At 41.7% G+C, this 25,153-nt stretch overlaps 1 protein-coding gene across 1 annotated transcript; it reads right to left on the bottom strand.

Moving 5' to 3' along the window:
- Positions 1–1,953: 1,953 nt before the first annotated feature.
- LOC142140785 (52 kDa repressor of the inhibitor of the protein kinase-like) lies at positions 1,954–3,894 on the bottom strand. Its single transcript, XM_075198729.1, has one exon. It carries the CDS (start codon positions 3,892–3,894, stop codon positions 1,954–1,956), a length of 1,941 nt encoding a protein of 646 aa, XP_075054830.1.
- Positions 3,895–25,153: the final 21,259 nt, after the last annotated feature.

Raw genomic sequence — 25,153 nt, 5'->3', positions numbered from 1 at the left:
CGTCTCTCCCAGAATTTCCTGCCCTCCCTCCCACCCAAGTTTTTGCGGTGGAGAATTTATGTCAGAGTTTCAAAACTATCTGGTCTCAGGTTAAATCCTCCCTAAAGAAGACATCTGCCAGATAAAAGTGTTTTGCTGATAAAAAGAGGAGAGCTATTCCACCACTTAAAATTGGAGACTGCGTATGGCTTTCTACCAAAAATATTCGCCTGAAGGTTCCGTCCATGAAGTTCGCTCCCTGTTTCATTGGCCCATATAGAATCACTCAGGTGATAAATCCGGTGTGCTTCAAATTACTATTACCTAAGAACCTTCGTATCTCCAATGCCTTCCATGTGTCATTACTCAAGCCTCTTATCATCAACCGTTTCTCTGTTCCTCCTTCAGCACCTCGGCCAGTACAAGTTCATCAGGAGGAGGAGTTCGAAATTATCCATATTCTGGATGCTAAAATTTCGCGAGGAGTTCTTCGCTTCCTAGTGCATTGGAAGGGCTTTGGTCCAGAGGAGCGTTCTTGGATCCGTGCAGATGATCTCAATGCTCCAGCTCTTCTAAAGAGATTTTACTCCAAATTTCCAGGCAAACCCGGTTCCAATTGTTCTGTGCCCACCTTTAAAAGGGGGGGTACTGTCACTCACCGGACCGTGAGTGCCTCTGCTCTTGTGCGTGGTTCTCTCTCCTTCCTGCCGGCGCCTGTCCTGAGCCGCGGCCGTCCGCCATCTCGATAGGACTGTGCATGTGCAGGATCCCTGAACTCTTATGACCTTGCTTTTAACTTAATTGGTGGATCAATCACCTCTCCCTATTTAAGGCACCTGTGGCCTTTGTATCGTTGCCTGATCTTGATTTTCACTCCTTTGAGTCTCTGAAGGTGTTTCCTGTGTCCTGCTCGTGTCTTCAGTTTCCTGCTGGATTACCTGCTCTGCTCATCGGCGGTTCCCATACCCGCTGCAGACTCCTAGCCCTCCTGCTCGTGTCTTCTGTTTCCTGCTGGATTACCTGCTCTGCTCATCGGTGGTTCCCATACCCGCTACAGACTCCTAGCTCTCCTGCTCGTGTCTTCTGCTTCCTGCTGGATTACCTGCTCTACTCACCGGCGGTTCCCATACCCGCTACAGCCTCCCAGCACTCCTGCTGTGTCTGCACCGGGACAAGCCTCTCTACTCAGCGGCGGTATGCATACTTGTTATTGACTATTAGCTGTTATCCTGCATATCTGCCTTGGACAAGTTTCTCTACTCAACAGCGGTATACATACCCGCTATAGACTATTAGCTGTTATCCTGCATATCTGCTTTGGAAAAAGGCTCTCTACTCAGCAGCGGTATACATACCCGCTATAGACTATTAGCTGTTACCCTGCATATCTGTTTGAACAAGCTTCTCTGCTCTCCAGCTGTATACATACAGCCACAGACTATTACTATTACTCTACTTATCCGCACCTGGACAAGTCCTCACCTCCTCGCAGTGGTACAACTTGCTATCCGCAGACCACTGACTTCCCCGCTACCTACCTGCACCTGGACAAGTCTTCTCATCACAGCAGTGGTACAACTTGCTATCCGCAGACCACTGACTCTCCCGTTATCTTCCTTCACCTATTCACGTCCGCTCAGCTCTTCTTGGTTGATACCTGCCTCTGCACTATGGTTGCAAGTCGCCGACTTTCCTACCATTATAGCTGCGAGTCGCTGACTCCTATCTACTCCATTGACATTCTCTCTCCACCTGCTGTTGTATAACGTTCCTACTATTCACCCTACTGCCCAGAGGATCGCTGTGTAAACCCGCCCCTCTGGTAAGCATTATCATCTGGTGAATTCTGGGTAGAACTCCAAGTGCCCGTGACAATAACATCATGTAATAATAACATTGAAAATAATAAATAATAAATAACAAAACACAATAACAAAACATTTACTGTTAACCAAATTTCTAGTGCTCAACCATTTATTCAACACTTTGAATGTCAATAAAGCCCAATTCCATTCTACGCTTATGGAGTCCAATGAACTCTGCTAATATGTCATCCACAGCAGGAGGGGCTTTATTATGGATGTGAAGTAAGGCCAGACCGTTCAGACGACTCTGCCCCATAGTGCTGCGCAGATGCGTTTTCAGAAGCTTTAGAGAACTAAAGCTGCGCTCAGCCTCACAGGTCGTGACTGGAAGGACACATAATATCTTCAGCAGGGTGTTGATGTTAGGATATGCCAGCTTACTGGCATGGCACAGAGCTTCCGAAGGAGTAGAGGGGAGAAGTGCTGTATCCTGAGCCTGCCAATGATGTTTCCATAACAATAGCTCAGCATGAAATGTTCTTGGTGATGGAAGATCATCTTCATACATGTCAGTGAAGGTATTTTGAACTTGGCTGTAATTCTCAATGTCTGTAACCAGTACAGATGGGATTATTGTCAGTGCCGTCATAGCTTTTGTTTGGTGATCTGAGAAACGCATGTCAAGCTCGGCAATTAAGTAATCAAGATAGGGAATGGTAATGATACGCCTACAATAAATTTCAGGGTTTTCAGCTGACGTGTTATTTCTATTGGTCTGACGACCGCAAGTACGTGGGAGACAAGGCGTAACTTCAAACTGTAATCTCAAATCAACAGCTTTCTTAAAAAGTACTGTATGCTGGTTTTCCACATCCTCTCTGATCCCTGCCATTGTCACTTTCACACCATCAATTGCAGAACAGGCCTTCACAATGTCATTAGCTTTAGATTGTAACAATACAGTTAGTCCTTTCACAAAGGACATACAGTGCTGTACTACTACTAAAGAGATGATGTGGTCAAAAGTAGTTAAAGAAAGGTACAGTGCTTTGGCATCAACAACACAATCTCTGTTCCATGATACAGGATTATCAGATGAAGGATCATAAATGTCCACAAAACATTTGACTCTTGCTGGATATAAGTCAAGAAATGTCTCCAGTGCATGATGTCGTTCTATCCAGCGGGTCCTGCACAAAGACTTTAACCTTTTCCTTCTTGCTTCAGGGCACTCACTTGTAATAGCAGCATCAAGAGCATTTTGTCGTTTAGGGTGAGAGTCAAAATAAATATATACTCTGTCAACAACACCAAACATATTTCTCACCATGGGAATCTGAGAAGTTGCCATGATGGCCAGGTTTAAAACATGGGAGCAGCAATGGGTGTACACAGCCCTTGGGTACTGCTGAGATATAATTGCAGCAGCACCTTTCACTTTCCCTGCCATTGATCCTGCACCTTTATATCCTTGGCCTCTAAGTTTTTCCAAACAAAGTCCTGCCATTTTAAGACCTGTGATGATTTCCTTGGCAATTTGTTGACCATTGACTCCCTCACTGCATTCTAGGAACCTCAGGAACTCTTCTCTTATATAGCCATGTTTACTTACAAAGCGAATGACGAGTGCCAACTGTTCTTTGTTACTGCAGTCCGCCATTTCATCAGCTATGACAGTAAAGAAGTCGTCCACATCAGCCACTATCTTTCTAGTTAGTATGTTCCCACATATGTCTATGATTTCATTTTGGATGCGCCAGCTGGTGTATCTTGAGTTTTTGGCTGAATTTTGTAGATGGTCTCTCAATTCACTGTCTCCTTCACTTCGGTATTCTAAAATGGCATTAAAGTTTCCTTTGTTTGCAGAATCATCCCTAATACAGTCTCGATGGCCTCTTAGAGCAATATTTTGACGACCACACATAATAATGGCACTGATAATCGGTTTAAGCTTAGATCTATTTTGCTCAAAATTCTTAGATCTTTCATGGCTTAGGTAGTGGTCCACTGGTTTCTGGATTCCCTTATAAGTCTGTTTAAACTCTGAAGCTACTGATACAGCATTTACATGAGTTAAACAAACTTGGTGTTTATTTAACGTGCCAATCATTTTTATCCAGTTTGAAAACGGAACACACACAAAAGTCTGCAGAGTCCTGCATCAAGTGATTTAGAATATGCCAGCCATTTGAATTGTGATAAATATTCATGCTTGAATTTACGCTGCTTTCCATACATAAGAGTCTTCGGAAACTGGAAATCTAAAGGAGGTTTATAGAAATTTTCAAAAAGATTGAACTTCTCTGCATCACTTAGTGACTGAGTTAAGGCTATGCTGATGTCAGGCTGTGGAGGAAGCTGTTCAACATGTGGAACTGTAGGTGGATTTGCTAGTTCTGCAGATGATGGTCCTGCCTCACCCTCACACCATCTTTCTGATACACTTCATCATCACCATTTATTTATATAGCGCCACTGATTCCGCAGCGCTGTACAGAGAACTCATTCACATCTGTTCCTGCCCCATTGGAGCTTACAGTCTAAATTCCCTAATATAGACACACACTCTCAGACAGACAGGTAGAGACTAGGGTAAATTCTGATAGCAGCCAATTAACCTACTAGTATGTTTTTGGAGTGTGGGAGGAAACTGGAGCACCCAGAGGAAACCCATGCAAACACAGGGAGAACATACAAACTCCACACAGATAAGGCCATGGTCGGGAATTGAACTCATGACCCCAGTGCTGTGAGGCAGAAGTGCTACCACTACGCCACCGTGCACTTGGACATGTCTCTATGTTACTTATTGGGCTGGGTAGTACAGCAGATGATGTTCCTTCCTCGCAATCAGAGCGTCCCTCCAAAACAGCTGGGCCAGCGTGCTCTACCAAACAGCTTTGGGTATCAGTAGAATCCGTCACTGCTGGCAACGGTATAGCCTTTGAAGCTGCTTTAAAATATTTAAAGATAGCACCCTTTTGAGATGAGGGACGTTTTGACATGGTTGTATTTTCTGCCAAAACTTCTGACTGTTCTAAAAGATATGATCAAATTATGATTTTGTAAAAGCTAATATTTTTGTTAAAATATTTTGTATTATATTTTATATTAGCATTTTACATGAAATGAAAAATCATTGCTAGCACACATTAAAATACTGTTCATTACAACAATCAAAACCGATCTGTAAAATGAGTATTTACACTCCACATTAAAACTAACAATGAAACCGCACATCAAAATAGCATTGATAACACACATTAAAACTAGCAATGAAACCGCACATCAAAATAGCATTGATAACACACATTAAAACTAGCAATGACACTCCACATTAAAACTAACAATGAAACCGCACATCAAAATAGCATTGATAACACACAATAAAACTAGCAATGATACTCTACATTAAAAATAACAATGAAACCGCTCATCAAAATAGCATTGGTAACACACATTTAAACTAGCAATGACACTCCACATTAAAACTAACAATGAAACCGCACATCAAAATAGCATTGATAACACACATTAAAACTAGCAATGATACCGCATATCAAAATAGCATTGATAACACACATTAAAACTAACATTGCTAATGTACATGAAAAAAAAGAACAAAAAACCCCCCAAAAAAACATTTATGACATGACACAAGTTTGGACTATATATATATATATATATATATATATATATATAAATATACATGTGTGTGTATATTTATATATATATATATATATATATATATATATATATATATATATATATATATATATATACACATATATATATATATATATATATATATATATATATATATATATATATACATATATATATATATATATATATATATATATATATATATATATATATACATATTTATATATATATACACACATATATAAATACATGATAGGCCCCTCAGCATAAATTATGGGTCACCCAATCCAAATCTGTATAGGTGTATGCGTACCAGAAATAAAAACTTTTCCGCTTATCTGTAGTATTATTCCATACAGCAACAACACGATCAGATCACATTCTCTTCATTACCAGATCATATGGCAGAGATCCCTGAAACATGGAAATAGACAAAGTTAAGCCACATACAGGCATCATTCAGGGTTCAAACTCATTACCTTGTCCTTGGCAGCTCAGTTCTTTAACCACTAAGGTATACTTCAGATTGAAACACCCACACCAAACTGCACATGAACTATTTGCACACAAAAATGTCCTCTACTTTTTTAATCCTATAATACAATATTTATATACAATAACACAGCTCTGCATACCCTGCAGGCTGCCCAGAAATGGAGTCTTTGGTCTTTTAATAAAACAATACATCATATTGATTGTGGCCAGTATCATAAAATCTTTTATTATTTATTAATGGAAAGATTGCTTGAAATATCAAGCCCTACCGTGCCCCAGGGAAGCCAGGATGAGTGATGCTGGGTATTCAAGGAAGGAGCTGCTGCGCTCGCGCATGCGCATCAGCTCCTTCTCGCGAACGTGAGTAAAACAGCAGCCGCGGCGCTGTGACAGAAGCGTTGCGGCGGTGCTGTAATAGAAAAAAATGTTTTGCATGTTTAAAAACATGCTTTTGCCAGCTACGATCCGCGGAGGGGGGGCGGGGGGTTTCTGGAGACTCAGAAACCCCCCCTGCGTGTGCCCGTGGCCGTGGTTCTATAAGCAGTCTATAACCAAGATTCTATATCTGATTCATTTAGCTTCAAACTCTGCTATACCATCTATGCTCCTGCAAAAGGTGACAAAAAGGCATTTGACAGGCTAGGCGTGTTGGGACATTTGGGACTAGGTCAAACTGGGCTCCACATGATCCATACAATGTACAAGAACCCTGCCCCAGCACCTTCTATGAACCTATAAATTGATTGAGCAACTTCCACTTCTGTATTGTTTGTTTGAGAGGCATGTTGGTATCAGTAGCTGATGGGGAGTGCTGGTGCTGTATTGTCATTTGGAGGCTTTTGGGGTACCTCTTGGTAAGTTAGGTCTTAATTTAAAAAAACATACAGCGGGTGAAATAAGTATTGAACACATCGACATTTTTCTCAGTAAATATATATTTAATGTGGCTATTGTAAAGAAATGTACACCAAATATTAGCAACAACCCTTGCAATCCACACATGCAAAGAAATCAAACCGTAGATGTCCATAATTTAAGTTTTGTGTAATAATGTGAAATGACACAGGGAAAAAGTATTGAACACGCTTCCTGAAATGTATTTAATACTTTGTACAAAAACCTTTGTTGGTAATGACAGCTTCAAGACACCTCCTGTATGGAGAAACTAGTCGCATGCATTGCTCAGGTGTGATTTTGCCCCATTCTTTAACGCAAATAGTCTTCAAATCTTCAAGGTTCCGTGGGCTTCTTTCGGTAGATTTTCAGTTGGATTCAAGTCAGGTGATTGTCTGGGCCATTCTAGCAGTTTTATTTTCTTTCTCTGAAACCAATTGAGAGTGTCCTTGGCTGTATGTTTGGGATCATTGTCTTGCTAATGTCCACCCTCGTTTCATCTTGGTAGATGGCAGTAGATTTTTAAAAAAAAAAATATTTTATTAATAACATCTTATATTGTAAAGCATTACAAAAAAATCTTAAAAGGTACACCAATTATATAGTATACATATATATATATATATATATATATATATATATATCATACTTGCCAACTCTCCCGTAATGTCTGGGAGACTCCTGCATTTTGCGAGAGTCTCCCGGACGAGTGTGGCAATCTCCCTGATTGTAAGTGGGAAAAATTCAGTTTAAATGCCGCGATCCACCCGGAATCACGGCGTTTAGCCCCGCCCCCGCTGTAAAATGACGCGATTTGCGTCATTCCGTAACGGGGCGGGGCCAAAATGACGCGATTTTGCCGCCCCGCCCCCTGCACGCCCACGTCCCAGCCGGCATCTCCCGGAAAAAGAAAAAGAAATGTTGGCAAGTATGATATATATATGTATACAAGGTATATAACACTCTCTCACAGTGCTTTTACAATAGGAAGTTAACTGTGCATCAATCTGGTACCTTAAACATGTTGTTTTTAAACATTTCAGTCGGGGAGGGAGGGGGTATAAGACAATAGGGAAGAGGAAGGAGAGTGATGTAGGATTATAGGAGGAGGGGTGAGGAGGGCTAGAGGGGGGGATGTAGGAAATTCACGCGTTAAATATTAAGGAGTATTCTTATCTGGTGGACCTATTTCCCGTTAACATTGAAGCAAGGGCTGATTATGGTAAGAAGCCCACAGGAACCAGACTTTATAGAAGGACACGGAGGAGCCTCTCAGGATGCTGGAGATGTGCTCCATCTGGTAGGCATGCCAAATCCGACCACAGAGCATTTGAAGTGTCGGTGGGGTGGGGTTTTTCCAGGAGACAGCTATTTGACAAGTAGCCATGCTAATCATATGTCGGAGGAGCTTGTGGGTGCGAGGAGATCCGGGAGAGGTAGTGGCAACAGGACATGCTTAGGAGGTTTTCCACAATAGTGTGGGAAACCCCTAATACTATAAATAGACCTAGCTCAATGAACTAAGTTCGGAGCTTCTACATTGTAGAAGCTGTTTGCGGCAGCTCTATTAAATTTTTTTTTTTTGACACAAGCATGTTCCAGTGTGGATCTTACAAATCTGGGGCCCTTCTGGCTGAAGAGAAGAAGACTGCAAGCAACAAGGGGGGGCTTTTTGCCCAAGAAGAACAGAAGACATTACAAGCAGGAACTTTTGGATACAAATACTTTTTGGACATTTCAAGCCAGACTTTGGGAATTACAAATTTATTTTGGACTTGTTCGACAGCCATTATCAGATTAAAAGCTGCTGACAGATGAAAACTTCAATGGTGAGTATAAGGGCATTTATTATTTTTAATAAAAAATATGTGGTATAAATGTGGGTGTTTAGTGTCTTTATTGTGGGTTTATTATTTTTATTAAATGTTGTGGTTTTAATGATGGTCTGGTGACTTATTTAACATTATCTTTTGTGGAACTACAGGTCCCAGCCAGCCGTTGGTGTCAGGGCATGTTGGCACTTATGGTTCTCCAAGTGCCAAAATGCCCTGGCTGCCGTGGGTATGCTGGTGCATGTAGTTATACAAGTATCAGCATACCCACACTGTTTATGGCCCCCTTCCTGGCTGGGACTTGTAGTTCCACAAAACAAAATGTCATCTGTTTATTTTTTTACACTTATAGCACCGTTTATTACCCTACACCCACCGCCCAGGAGTGTAGGAAGAGCCCTAGTGCTTTCAGCACTGGGCTGGGTGTCCCTAGAGGGAGGGGCCCACTCGTTTTTTTCGTCGGACCCCACTCCCTAGGGAATCCAGCCCAGTGCTGAACAGCCTGGGGTTGGTTTGTCATTATGGCAGGGGGACCACTGCTGCATGTCCCCCTGCTATAGTGCCACCAACCCCGGCTGGTTTGCCTAGTGCTGGTTCAGTGAAAATCGAGGGGAACCCAAGTAAAATATTTCCCCGATTTTCACTGAACCAGCAGTAGTCTGGCAACACTAGGGTTAATAGTGAATAGAGGGGGGACCTCACGCTTTTTTTTTTTCACTTTTATCTATTTTTTACAGTTTTGACAGCTGCTGGACCTCCGGCTGTATAGCAGAACAGTGTAACAGTGATGTGTTTAGTAATCTCGCTGCTACAACACAGGAGAGTTAGCTAAACACGGGCGTGTTTTACATCACAGCAAAGCGCCAGAGATGACCAGTGATTTTGAAGATCAGGGTAAAAATCGCAGCTTAATACATTTGAGAAATTTTGGACTAATATCGCCATTTGCCACGATTTTAACACGCTGACAAAAATCGGACCTTGATACATTTAACCCCAGGTCTTAACTGAAACTTATTTGTGCAACATATGGTATATCTTGTTATTAATTTTTGTAACTAAGCCTTGAAAACATTTTTCAGATTAAATAAATTTAATCTAGGGTGTTCTCCATGATTCTTTGTGAATTTACAAAGCCCAGGGAGGCTCATGCTACATGTGTATATTATTTAAGTATGAAACATTTATTTTCCAGTGGCAGAAAAGGTGTATTCATTGCTAATTGACTAAAGTGACTCCAGTCACGGCCAGCTGTTCAGATTGCTGTATCTGGGACAGGCTGGGCATTCGTGACAGGTGGGTTCGAGCACGGGCTGGGCGCTGTGTAGTTGGGAGCCAGAGGACAGAACAAACCAGAGAGTCACCTAGAAGATATGATTTAAAGTCAAACCAGACCCTGGTACCAGGTGGGGAATGCCATTGCACGCATTGGGCTAGCTCTGCCATGTAGTAATAGTTGCGAACATTGGGAATGCCCAGGCCACCTGCCGTGGTGGGGCATTGCAAGATGCGGGCAGAGATCCTAGGTCTCTTATTTAACCAGATGAATCACCTTATATATTGTAACATCTTTAGGGTTGAGGGGGGTCTCCAATAAGGAGTGTGTGAAAGAGGTATAACAGTCATAGGAGCAAGTCCATTTTCACTGACGTGATCCGTCCCGCCCAGGATATAATAAGTTTTTTCCAGGATGCCAAGTCTTTTTTAATACATGCCACGAGTGGGGGTTATTAAGCCTGGTAAAGACTTTCCACCTTTCTGGTGAGTGAAACACCCAGATATCTAATATGGTTGGAGTTCCAATGAAAAGGAAATTTCAGCTCCAAGAGCTGTTTCAATTTATGTGGGGATTTCAAAATCCAGGACGTCAGTTTTAGCCGTGTTGATTTTGAAATTTGATATTGTAGAGAAGGTATCAAGTTCTTGGAATAGATTAGGGAGCGAGATGAAAGGGTTGGTGATGGTTAGAAGTATATAGTCTGCATAGATTGCTATCTTGTGGGTGTTGAAACGTAAATGTGTGGCGGTGACATTAGGGTTCAGGCGTATAATCAGTGCAAATAGAAGGGGGGGGAAAGGGGGCACCCCTGTCGAGTCCCATTTAGGATAGGAAAGGAAGGAGAAGAACATAAGTTGACGTGGACAGAGGCAGTTGGGTTTAAGTACAAGGCTGAAACCCCTTTGAGGATGCGATCTTGAAAACCATAGGTAGTCAAGGCCTTCATCATGAAGGGCCAGCCAACGTGGTCCAGTGCCTTTTCGGCATCTAGAGATAAGAGGAGGGAGGATATTTCGCTATCGTTAATATGTTGGATAAGGTCTATAGTCTGCCTGTTATTGTCTGTGCCCTGTCAGCCTGGAACAAATCCGACCTGATCGGGGTGCACTAGTTTCGGTAATGTTGAGTTTATCTTACTTGCGAGGACTTTGGCATATATTTTCTGGTCTACATTTAGTTATGATATTGGGAAGTAGCTACTACAAAGAGAAGGGTCTTTGCCTTCTTTCAGGCTGACCGTAATTGGGCTCGAGTTGTTGCTCGGTCAAAGAGGATGCCATTAAAGATGGAATTAAACCAGGTGGTGAGCTTGGGGCTGAGCACACCAGCAAATTTTTTGTAATATTTGGCTGGGAAGGCTTTAGTGGTTTCTTCTTCTGTTATGTCAGAGCTGAGGATTTGGATCTCTAAGTCAGAAAGCCGCGGTAGGTGGCAGGAATGTAAGTAAGCATTTATTCTTTCATCTAGCGCAGGAAGCGGCGGGTCTGAGGTGTTCAAACTGTATAGTCAAGAATAGTATGCTTGGAATTCTTTTAATATCAAGCTCGGATTGTATGTTAGTTGGCCTTGAAGATTTTTAATAGATGAAATCACATTGCGTATATGCCTCTGCCGCAGCCTTCTGGCCAAGAGGGAGCCTGCCTTATGACTCTTTTCATAGAAAAGTTGTTGGGTCTATTTAAGATTATGGGCTGTTTTTTTGGATAAGACCGCGTTGAGCTGGTCCCTCACTATCGTCAGTTCTTGCAGGTGTGATAGGTCTAATGAGCCCTGATGTTGAGTGAGGAGGGAGATGAGCCTGGTTTCCAGTGAGGAAATCTGTTCCCATTCCTCTTTATGTCGGGCAGCTGCTATACTAATAAGACGACCATGAATTGTGGCCTTGTGTGCCTCCCAGACCGTGGATGGTGATATGTCATAAATCTCATTTAGGGCAAAGAAATCAGTTAGTGCCTCGGTTAGTTCTAAGCATGTCGTGGGTTGAGCAAGAGCATATCGTCTAGCTTCCATGTCCGGCTTTGTTTGGGGAGGTTTGCTATATCTGGTTGGAGAGATACTCCCAGGTGGTGTGTCCAGGTGAACGGTTGGACCTCAGCTCCAAGAAGTTTGGTAGCGAGTTGTGTGTTAATCTTAAAATAATCTATTTGGGTGTATACGCTATGGGCATGTGAAAAGAATGTTGTGACGAAACAAGTTTGATAACACCGTAACCAGCGTGTTCCTCACAAAATGTGGATTATAGCAAGCACTTTTATAGTCCTTGCTTTTGTTCCCCAGCTGAACAGACAACAACTGCAGTTTCTATTTACATGTGGATAAGGGGTCATTGTAGCTTACAGTAAATATGTATATTGTTCACTGTATATTGATGATGTGCAGTGAGGTTGTTTTTTTCATTGTCCTTAAATTGAAGCCAGGTAGGTTATGGGTAATGATCAGGTGGTGTCCATGATACAGGTGAGGGGGCTAGAGCTGCATTCATTCTCCCCCTCCTTTCTCTATAGGAAGCATGGAACAGCTGGGGACTCTGTGACATCACAAAGTAGTGTAAGGGGTTAATTTTAGGAGGGACTGACTGATACCCTATCTTTGGAGGTGGAGAAGGCCAATTAGTATACATTGTTCTCCATATGATTAGTCCAGGTGTTTTGTCTGCATCCCAGCAGGGGGCTTCTGTGGAAGTATAGCTCATCTCCACTCCCCTCTCCAACCCCCCTAGCCCAGGACCCACCAATGTTTAACAAGGAGAGGCCCAGGGAGGGGAAAAGCACTGTGGATATTTGACCCTAGATATAAGGAGCCACTCCAGGTGGGTGGAGGGTGTGTTCATTCTGTGATTTGAGTCCTGGAAGGTGCAAGGTCTGGTTTTTGAGTTGTCGTTCTCTACCAGAGTCTACATATGCAGCTGTTAGAGATCCATGGGCCTTTAAGTCAGGATATCCAGGTGACTGTAGCTCCTTAAGCTAGGGGGGTAAAGGACAGATGATGTGGTAAACCTGCCTGGCATTTAATTATTTCTAATGTGTGTACATTATAATCTAGTGATTGTTTTTGTTACAATAAATGTATTGTTTTACTTTCTAACTGCATTTGCCTGAGTGACTATACAAATCCTAGCAGGTACTGGGTAGACTTCCCTGGCATAGGAAGGCACCCGTGGGTGGCCAGCAAGAGTGAAGTGGGTAGTATTTGGCCAGATAAACCCGGTATCTTCACAAATGTATATCCTCTATCAGTGCCATTGACCACCTGCCAAGCATCTAGAAGAGAGTGTTCTTTGAGTAATAAAGAAAATTGTTTGGCCAGACGGGTAGAGTGAGTTTGAGGTTTTGGGAAGCTGTGGTTGTTGGAGATCTATCTAATGTGGGGTCTATAATCATATTAAATTTGTACCCAATCAGAAAGTGGCCTTCAGCATGTTAATTTACCTGACTAAATAGCCTCTGAAAAAAAGTAATCTGGCCATTGTTGGGGGCCAAGTAACAGACTAGAGTGACTAGAAGTTGGCCTATCATGCCTACCAAGATGAGAAATTGGCCATCTGGGTCTACAGTCGAGTGGCGTACCAACAGTGATATAGATGGTCGTACAAGAATAGCCCCTCATCGATGTTCGGATGTAGCTAAGGGCAAAAAACGTCTGAGAGAAGATTTTTCCATGGAATGTCACATGCGGCTGGGTGAGATGGGTTTCTTGTAGTAAGACCATATCGTATGTGACTTTTTTTAATGCGACCATAAGCATGGAGCGCTTCTGGGGCGTGTTCAGCCCTTGAAAGTTAATAGTGACATATTGTAAGGGAGAATTTGGATCTTGCCACTGAGAGGCTCCTCCGAGTCTGTAGCTCTTGTGAACCATTTTAAGATCAGAGATGGACGTAATGGTCAGAGGTCATGTGAAGAGTGTTAAAGAAAGGGCAAGTTAAAAGGTGTGGGAGAGAGGCAAGTTTAAGGTAGGGAAGGGAGGGAAGATGAAGGCCGGTCATGCTCGACTTCGGGTAGGGTAGGAGATGTTGCTACAGGGTGCAGCACCGAGAGAGTTTAGGTTAGGGGGGAAGATGTACTAGTGAAAATAAGGTTCGGATAGTAAGTGTAAGGAAGCGAAGCAGGGGTGTCAACAAATATAATTTGAGACTGCAAATACAACTTTAACTTATGCATATAATTCTAATCAGAACAAATATATATAACAGTAGTAAACTTTTGTGTAAGTGCAATGAAGACTTGGTAAGTTAGCATGGTAAAATAATCTTAAAAAGTTAACATCATCATTTTAGAATTGTCCATAGAACATGTAACATGGGTAGAAGGTTGGACTGTGATCTCGGGAAAAGTGCCGTCCCTCAGTGGCAACGGATATGAGGAGTCCAGAGTCCTTTACAGATCACGTGTAATCAGTTTGTGCAAAGATCGTGGTTGTGCTGAGTTTGTACCTGTAAGAAAGGGGACACGGGGGATAGAAAAAACAATAGGGCGGGGGAGAGACAGCATCTAAGGCCAACAAGGGGTGAGTCACTGCTGAGAAGGGTCAGGGCTGTGACCAAGGTCTTCCAGAGAATCTCATTTCTGTAGTGGTATGAGGAGATCAACATTTCAGGTTCCCAACTTTTGATATGTTCAAGCTGTATCCCATTCGGCCTTCGGAGGAGCCCGCGGGGTGCGTGGAGCTGCCTATATCTTTTGGAGAAGGTGTAGCACTAGGAGACAGTCTAAATTTTTCAAGTATTGAAGCACTTTCTGCAAGGGTCTTTGCAAAGAGAGGTCTGGTTTCTGTAAACACTTGAAGGCGGAAGGGAAATTACCAGCTGTAGTGATATCCATGTTGACATAGAATTTGTCAAGAATCAGGTCTTAGCGCTGTTTACACAACTTGACGGTACCATATTATCGTACATCTTCCTCCTGGTCGTATGCAGCATGTTATCCTGGGACATGCGTGACTTCTGTCTACAGCACTGGAGGCTGCCATCTTGGGTGAGACATTTGCTAAGCTTCCTGCTGAGTCTGAACATCTGCTCCCATTCCCCAATTGGCTTCCTCTGCAGACTATAAGAGTCCCCTCCTACACTCAGCAAGTTGCCAGTGCAACACTTCCTAGTTCCTGGTTCCAGATTGCTGCTGTTTTGTTGTTCCAAACTACATGCAGAATACAGAGATCTACCCTTCATGTGTACTCAGCTTCATCTGGATTACTGCTTCTATTCCCCCACTGTGTACCGATCTCCACCATTACCTCTGAGTGAATTCAACCTCAACCTGCTGCTGTTTAATGGACTTCTCTCAGTGAGTTCAACTTCTTCTGTAGCTATTACATGAATTGCAAACCTTTAACTATTCGTGGGAATTCAACTTCATCTGCTGCTGTTAGATGAACTGCAAACATTAACCATTCGTGTGAATTCATCTTCATCTATCAACTCAAGTCCTGAGTTCTGAGTTCCCCAGGGCCAGTTCCAGGTTTGTTCTGTTCAGGAGGTAACCACACCTGTATATTTACTGCCTGCGTTCTGAGTCTTCCCAGTCCCAGTTGTGGTACTATATTAGTCTGAGTTTCTGAGTTCGTGGAGATACTGAGTCTCTGGTCATGGGTTCAGGTTCCTCTGTTCCCACGTCTAGGTTCCAGTCCATTAGGTCCAGATTCCAGTTGTGTATTTCAGTACAGAGTCCACTCCAGCATTCCTCCTCCTAACATCTAGTATACAGGAATAGAGCAACCTCTTTGAGCAAGACAATCATCTGGCTTCCTAGTTTCCACTACATTCCTTCCACAGCTAGTCCCAAGGGCCCCGAGATGGATCCCAGAAACCCTATTGCCATGACTTTCACTCCATAAGAAACAAAATATGATATAAGCTAAATGTTTTCCTGGATAGCGAGGATGGACATTATAGAAGGAATATCCTCCTGAGAAGCCTATATCTCTTACATACTTTCCCTATACAGGTCACCTACAAATTATTCATAGAATTACATCCTGTTATAAGAGACTTTGCATGGTGTGGGAAAAGTCACAGTTTAAGCATGACATCCTATACAGCTTTAAACATCTAGGAGGTCTCCAACTCCACCACTTTCACCACTTACAGTGACAGTCATTCAAGGCAGGATCTTGCAGTGGACAACGGTAAGGGAGGACAACGCTCCGGCACTGGCCAGCATTTGATCTCACATTTGGGGACATCCAGGCCAAGTGGGATCTGCCTAACATGGAGCTCTGGTGGTACTTGCACTTGAAAATACTTTCTAAGCAAAGAAGAAACTTGTCAGGCAGCAGGAAAAGACATCACACCATTCTAAATAATGTGCACAGTGTCCACCTGTTCTTGACACATACTGTCAATTATATAGAGATTATTAATAGAGAACCCTTTTTTTGTGGTATTCTGAAATTCATTAGAGATGGAGGGCCTGAGTCATTAAGGAGAGCAAAGCATAAAAAAGGAGTAACTCTGCACTTGGGAAAAATCATGTTTCATTGGAGGTGGAGGTAAATTTAAAATGTGGGGACAGGTTTATAGTTGGGGTAATGCATGTCCTAGATCAACTTTAACTTTCACTGTAAAAATTAAGCTATCAAGTATTTGTGTGTTACGTCAAAAACAGCCAGTATTTAACTTGTGTGCAAAATAATAAACTAATTGGGACTCCTTTCAATGTTTTCTCCCGGAGAACATTTACTCCTTTCTTTGCTTTGCTCTTCTTAATGACTCAGGCCCTGAGAGCGAAGCTTAGGGATCTTAGGGAAAATAACAGTCCTAATATATCACATACAACACAAGCATGCATAATGAGCGTAACTATCATTGAGAACTAGAGATGTTCACTGACCCCCGTGTTGTGGTTTTGGTTTTGGATCTGGATTAACTTCGTGTTTTGGTTTTGGATTTAGCAAAACCGCCCTTGCGTGTTTTGGTTTTGGTTTTGGATCCCTATTTTGTTTCTAAAATCCCTATTTTTTTCCTAAAATCACATAATTTTGTTTTTTTTCCTCCCTACATTATTATTAACCTCAATAACACTAAATTCAAATCATTTGCAGTCAATTTTGACCATCTCACAGGCCACAATATTATTTTCATACACTTTCAAACAAAGACTACAGCGACCTGGCTGGATGCTAAGCGACAGAGCAATGACTGAAACGCACAACATTTCCCAGCACATCTAGGAAACATTTGCACACAGCAGTGGCAGAAAGGAAAAGTGGTGCAAGATGGAATTGTCCTTGGATCATGAAACCAGCTATGGTTCATTTGATCGCTCCACCCGTTTCTTGGATAACTGTGGTAATTCTACAGCTAATACATGGCGACGAGCGCTGACTCCTGGGATGCATGCTTTTATCAGACCCAGATCAATCCAAAGTGCCAGACAATGCACTAAAAAGAGCCATTGTAATTCACAGCAAAAAGCAAGTTCATCACTGAGCTTCAAATTAGCCCCAATTCCCACAAAATTATAATATAGTTAGGTACCTTTGACGTAAAGTGCAGATTACAAACACTAGATGAAACAGCAGCAAAGTGGAATGTAATAGATATGTACGACTATTTAGACATCCACGCTTACATTACTTCTGCAAGCAACGTTGTTCTTTGTTAATAAAACTGTTGTCTTTATACCATTCAATTTTTTTTTTAAAATAATCCTCCACCATTCTTTGGATGTTGATAGTTGATAGTAGGATCAGGTGGAGTTACAGTAGAGGTGTCACTAATTCTGGTCAATTCTTTTACAGTAGACAAGACCAGATGTCAAAAAGTTGTACTGAGTCATCTGCATCATCAATGGGTGTCTAAGCATAAAACGGTATCTAGCACATGCAGGTAACATTGACACACAGCGGTAGCTGAAAGGAAAAGTGGTGCAAGATGGAATTGTCCTTGGGACCTCCCACCCACCTTTATGTTGGATCTTAAAAAGTACATGCACACTTTAACAAAATAAGCACTTCAGTGACAAGGAGTGCCACTTTTGGGGCTAATATGTTTGGTTTGTTTGGGCCCCCACAAAACAAGCTAACAAAGGTCTTAAGGCACCTAATGTAACAGTGCTGTTAATGAACTCTACTGTGGCAAGATGTTGTTGTCATCATACTCAGCCTCATCCTCACCCTCATAAGTTTGTACATCATCCTCACACATTATTAGTTCATCACCGCTGGAATCCACCATTACACTGGAGGGTGGGCAGCTTAAGCAGTGCAATGCGAGTTTGTAAATGGGGCTCCAATTTCCCTTTTTTTCCTCCCAGAGGGACTATCTGATGTGTTTATTTCTATACTGTCGTGAAAATAATCCTCCACCATCCTTTGGATGTTGATAGTAGGATCAGGTGGTGTTACGGCAGAGGTGTCACGTTTTTTGGTCAATTCTTTTAGATCAGACCAGATGTCAAAATGTTGTGCTGAGTCATCTGCATCATCTCTGGGTCTCTTGGGAAAACTAAGTTTTTTCAAAGCAGCAGTTGGGTGAGAAACTGAAGGAGGAGACGTCGTCCTGTCATGTAACACTTGAGCTGTCATCTTGCTCACCAGGAGCTCCTTGCATCTCTTCAGATCTGGGTCAGTTGGAAATAAAGAGAAGACATAGCTCTTAAACCGAGGATCAAGCACAGTCACCAAAATGTAGTGATCCGATTTCAAGATTTTGATAACTCTGGGATCCTGGCGAAGCGAATAAAGTACTTGATCTACAAGTCTGATATACTTAGCATAATTGCTTTGTTTCATCTCCTCCTTCAGTTTCTCAAGCTGCTTTTCCAAAAGTGTAATTAAGGGAATCACTTGACTCAAGCAAACAGTGTCTGAACTCACTTCACAGGTGAATACTTTGAATGGTTTCAGAACCTTGCACAACATGGAAAGTATTCTCCACTGTGCTTGAGTACAATACGTCCTCCCTCCTTTCCCAATGTCATGGCTTGTGGAATAAGCGTGGATGGCTTTTCGTTGTTCCTCCATCTGAAGAAGCATATACAGGGTGGAATTCTACCTTGACACCACCTATTGCTTCAGTTGGTGGCAGGGCAAATTAAATTGCTCTTGTAGCTGTTGCAATCTCCTACATGCTTTTGCCGAATGCCGGAAATGTCCAGATATGTTACGGGCCACAGACATCATCTCCTGCATGTCCCTGGCATTTTTAAAAAAGCACTGCACCACCAAGTTTATTGTGTGAGCAAAACAGGGAATGTGATGGAATATATCCAGCTGTAATGCTTTCACAATATTGGTGGTGATATCAGAAATGACATATCCCGAGGAGAGTCCAAGCGGGATAAGCCATGTTGCAATGACATCCCTTAGTTTTTGTAACAGATTGTCAGCTGTATGCCTGTTAGTGAAGCTGGTGATACACAGAGTAGCCTGCCTCTGACAAATGTGACGCACTTGTGTACATGCTGATGTTGTTCCTGCTGGTGAAGGCAAATCACCAACCCATTGGCGCTTTCACAGTAATATAATCTTTAGTTTGCCCAGTTCCACTTGTCCACATATCTGTGGTTAAGTGTACAGTGGGTAGAATGGTATTTTGTAGCCCAATAATTATTTTTTTACGAACCTTCTGTTAGAGGTGAGGAATAGCTTTTCTAGTGAAATTGTGTTGTGATGGAATGTGGTAACGGGAACACAAGACCTCAAGTAACTTTCTAAAACCAGCTGCATTAATAGTGGATATTGGATGCAGATCTAATACTAGCATGGCACCTGTGATCCGCTGTGCGACTGGGTGACGGCTGTCATACTTGCTTCCTCTTGCAAAGGATTGTTTAACAGTCAATTGTTGTAAACTACTAGTAGTCTTCTTCTTGGTCTACTTCTGAGATGAAGATTCACCCCCAGCAGCAGCAGCAGCAGCAAAAGTGGGATTAACGCTCAAGAATTCTTCTGAGGAATCCAGGATAGTTGAGGAGTCATCTAGCCTTAGCAACTTAGATGCAGGACTAACTCGCTACTGAGGATATTGATGAGGATGGAGTTGTCAGTGTAGATTGCAGATGCCGGGATCTAGCTGACATTAGGGACCTAGCTGATTATGGACTTTTGTTGGATTTCTTTTAGCATAAGATTCCAATTTTCCCAACAGCTTGCCATGAACTCGCTTCAAATGGCGTAACATGGATGAGATTCCTAGATGGTTAAGGTCCCTACCTCGACTGACTGTCGCTATATATACGCTACAAATGGCTAGACAACTGTTGTCAGGATTTGGGTAAAAATAATTCCACACATAAGGGGTTTGTTGGTCTGGGATTGCTATCATCTTGACTGGTGCCAGCAGCTGCTTGGTGCTCCTGTTCTTCTGTGTACTGCTGTGAACCCATTTTGATAACAATTTACAATTTGACTGCAAATTCAGAAGACCAAGCCTGCCAGCCCTAGTATTTTTATTTCAGCAATGACAATTAGCAATGGAGCAATGAAGCGCCCCTCTTTGTGTGTAACCTATGTAACACCGTACAATTTGACTGCAAATTCAGAAGACCAAGTCTGCCAGCCCTTGGATTTCAATTTCAGCAATGACAATTAGCAATGGAGCAATGAAGCGCCCCTCTTTGTGTGTAACCTATGTAACACCGTACAATTTGACTGCAAATTCAGAAGACCAAGTCTGCCAGCCCTAGTATTTTTATTTCAGCAATGACAATTAGCAATGGAGCAATGGAGCTCTCCTCTTTGTGTGTTACCTATATAACACAGGACAATGTGACTGCAGATTTACACCAAGGCTGCCAGCCCTAGTATTTGTATTTCAGAAATGACAATTAGCAATGGAGCTCTCCTCTTTGTGTGTTACCTATATAACGCAGTACAATGTGACTGCAGAATCACCCCAAGACTGCCAACCCTATTATTTGTATTTCAGCTATGACAATTAGCAATGGAGCTCTCCTCTTTGTGTATTACCTATATAACACAGTACAATGTGACTGCAGATTTACACCAAGACTACCAGACCTATTAATTCTTTTTCAGCAATGACAATTACCAATGGAGCAATGGAGCTCTCCTGAATGTCACTGTAGACTTTGAAGAACACTGCTTCCCCTCCTCTTTCTTTTCTACCTATGATGCTGCCAAACTGCTCTAGAGACTGTCAAGAACTGTGCTAACCCTTCTGTGTCCCTCTGTGAAATAGCACTGGATCACCGTGGAGGGTGGTACTTATAGAATCCAAAACTCGCGAGATCCGACATCGTAACAATGACGTTTTGCCTCGTTCTCAATTCCGAGGGCGCGCAAAAGTACCAAGCCGGATCAGCTCGATACTTGGATTTGTTAAGCTCGGATGTGTTTGGTTCTCGGGGAACCGAGCCTGAGCATCTCTATTGAGAACCAGTACAAGATTCTAAGATATATAAAAGTTATATCCTCCACCTCCCCTCATAATAATAAAATCTAAAAAGAAATAATTATTTTCTTGAGATGGGGCAATAACCCCTTTCATTTTAAAAACTTAAGCCTGAAAAAAATATTTTTTCCAGAAATAATTCATTGTTTCAGCCTCTCTATCTCATTAACAACATCCTGAGATGACTTTAGCAGAGCATGTATCACAGTGGTACCAGTACACGTGTAATTTACACAAGTTTCCAAATGATTGTCATTTAGCAGATTACTTGCCCCACATAAGGTGCTTAACCAACTCAGGAAAGATGCAGTGTCTGATATTAAGCTTTATGTTTTTAATTCTTTTTTATTAAATCGTTTTCCATTTTTACATCTGCATGTGGATCATCTATTAGACAAACTAGGCTTCTGCCTATAGCCCTGTTGGCACTGAGGGGCCCAAATGACCATAATCTTTTTTTACGTTTTTTTTTTGTTTTCTTTTTACAAATGGAAGGAGGAAGGGGACCAAAACCAGTAATTTGCTTAGGGACCCATGGCGATATAATTCTGCTGTGTCTGCATGCCAAGTACTTTAATATCTTACTAAGGTTTACACCACCTCTGAGTGTACATCATATTAAAAAAAATCACTTTGCACTCTTGAAGATTTAGGACATTCCTTGGAGTTTGCCCAGTTAACTCCTATTCTCAATATAAAAATATTAGGCTTGTAAAGTCATCACTTTTTTCCAATTTTGCAGTAGGTGCATCTAATTACTATCTTAACTGCCAAGAATTATGCATCACTGTGAAGCTGTCATCTTTATTCACATAGATGCCATCTTGGTTTTAAAAAGTGCAAAATCAGGTTTTCTGATCTACTAGCCTGTAGTAAATTACATTTTGGGAAATTGATTGGGAATGCCAATTTAAATTCAAGCAACAGCAAAGCTCACTTTATTTATACATATTTTTATTTGTATAGCTTGTATATCTGTGTTATTTTTTAATGCTTCAAACAACCATCATATTTTTGTGTTTTTGGGTAGATAATGTCCATGACATCGGTTCCCTTTGATCTTTATATATACTCAATACCCTGTAAAGGAGTGGGTAAATATTTAAACTAGCTATCCAAACATAGAATTGTATAAATGTGCCCTCTGCATTTGTTTGGAGATAGGATATATGACCTAGATTCCCTGGTAACGCATAGAGAGAAAAACAAGCAGCAATAAAAGTTTTGTTTTGTCGACTTACGGGAACAATATGATAGAACACAGCTATGCTACCATTAAACAGAACATTAAAACCAGCAAAAGCATAACAGCTGTTATAATTGTGATATCTCACAGGACATTTACTGTTTCCACATCAATGTCAGCTTAGACAGTATATGATCAGATACTGAGAACTGCATCCAACAGAGAAATACAACTGACATAATAGGGCAGCATTAGTGGCAAACCCATTACTGTGTTATAGGAAATTTTATAGAATTTTAAATTGTAAAATGAATTATGGATGGAAATAATGCCAGAGTGCAAAGGACAAATATAATATTCCACATTGTAGCATTTTGATCACTACTGTCTGGGGAATATACGAGTGCTCTTCAATTCAATTCACTATTGATGTAATATAGGAAGCGCATCCCATCTACATGCAGACCTTTTCATCCTTGCTTGCTCTCATCAGTGCTTAATAGGGTTTTGTGCTCACAATACAAATTTCTGCAAAGACAAATACACAAAAACATTGAAAATAATTTATGGAGAGTAGAAGCCATTCCAAATAAGAACATACAGTGTGTTTAAGAATTGAAACTTGCATGACAGTATTTAAAATAATGCTTTAAATTCTATGTTTACAGAGTATAACACTGCTAAGTGCGGATATTGAATTCCCACCATCATGGGTTGTCAGTACAGGATAGGGTATCCCACTCAGGATGCAAAGTGCTACAAAGACTAGTACCCTGTCGAAGTCAGCTAATTGGATAAAGTCATTTCAATTAAAGTCGAGCAAACTTGGTTGTCTTTGTCTGAAAAGATGCGTATGGTACGCTACGACGTACAAGGGCACGCTACGGCGTGAAAGGGCGTACGCATCCACTACACGTGGCAGCAACAGTAATTGGTCTTTTACCATACATTCGCACAAACATGCATACTAATAAAATAGTACACATTAATGGTAGTTGCAACACATAGTGAGTTATGTCGAAATATAGTAGTATTTATATGTTATATTAGAGTTACATGCATATTAGTGAAATACACGGAACAGGTTGAAGGAATCATATCATGAGTGGTATCATAAAAAACCTCTTTACATATCCTACTGTTTGGTTCACTCTGTGAAGGAATCACAGAGTGCACACACAAGTTATGAATGATAGGGAATTATGAACTACTTAAGACTAAGGAATCTTGGCGGGAAGAGCCGAGCATACCCCCTGGAGAGATGACCCCCTCCTTTGGATTCCTTAGGATGAACTAGCCCCAATGATTGACAACCCCTTGGACCTTCCTGAGACCTGGACCAATAGATGCAAGCTATACCATCTTCATTGTAGTATTGTATTTCATTGTGTATATAAGCAGCAGCTTCACATCCAGTGTTCAGACATCTTGTCCCCAGACTTCAGGATTGAGTGACTGCACTGGATCCAGAGCGCCTGCGATAAGTAACGGCTGTATTTATTATCACTTCGTTCGAGCATATTATTCTACTATTTGCGAATAAATCTTTGTGCTTTGGAATCACAAATCGAGGTTCGACAATCGTTATTGGTTAGCGACAATACGCACATAACAATTTGGGGGCACGTGAGCTTTGGAGGTTTCGTTGCCGATGATACGCAAGACCAACGGATTTCGGTTCCGCAACAAAGGGTGGAGACGCGTCATATACGGGTAAGAACGCATTGTGTTCAAAACCTGAATTTTACTCTGTGTTGTGAAACCAAATGTCCGTTTTGCATTATCTAGGGCACGCTAACTAGAACCTAGGGACAAAAGAGAAAACTGTTTCTTTTTTCTGTCATTGTGCGTTTTAACTGTATTGCATTGCTTAGCGTATGTGTATTTCCTGCTGTGCGTACGCGAACTTCCAGTAGATTTGCCACGTGGTTAAACAATCGTTTTGATAGTTATTATATGTGCATAGTATAATTACTTGTGAAAACCTCTGGGACATTATTACTATTGTTGGGAATTCTTTTATTTTCTGCGCAGAAAAGGTGTATGTCGTGTGATTTTGTTGACTTTAAATACACTAAGGTTTTATCTATTGTAAAAGAGAGTGTCAGTTGCTGTTTGACGAGGCAGGTGCCCAACTGGTGTACGGTATACAAGGCAGGTATACCGGGGGGCGGAAACTGAATAAGTTTTCGCGACGTGCACCCAAGGGTAATCGTATCGCTTACAAACTAGCTTTAAGCGTTGCGATTGCACCGCACGGCAAAGAAAGCCGTGATTGCGACTTGGGGGTAACGGGGAGGAATTACGTTAGTAAGGCTGGTAATTGACTTTACCGGATGCTGCCAAACGTAATAAACTCAACAGATTTTGTTGGAGAGTCAGGGGTGATCAGGAAGCTGATAACCATTTAGTCCGCATTGATATTTCTGTATTAGGGGTCCTTGTTTAATACAAGAGGCAGCGAGTGGACGCGGCTTGTAGCAAATACGTCCACAGGCTGGTAAAATATCTCTAGCAGTAGTGTTGAAAATTAGTGGCTGAATATTGTGTTATTTCTGGAACCCTATTTTGTGGCAGGATATTGTGATATTTCTGGGACCCTATTGTTCAATATGGGTGCTAAGCAAACGCTAGAGAAGGCCAAGGTACTGCCTAAGGAAGGTC

This window comes from Mixophyes fleayi, chromosome 1, assembly GCF_038048845.1.
Source record: "Mixophyes fleayi isolate aMixFle1 chromosome 1, aMixFle1.hap1, whole genome shotgun sequence".
NCBI lineage: Eukaryota > Metazoa > Chordata > Amphibia > Anura > Limnodynastidae > Mixophyes > Mixophyes fleayi.
Note: the sequence above shows the minus strand (reverse complement) of the source record. Positions and strands in the feature narration are given on the sequence as shown.

Coding starts and splice junctions, on each gene's coding strand:
- LOC142140785 (XM_075198729.1), bottom strand. CDS start 3,894: ATGATTGGCACGTTAAATAAACACCAAGTTTGTTTAACTCATGTAAAT.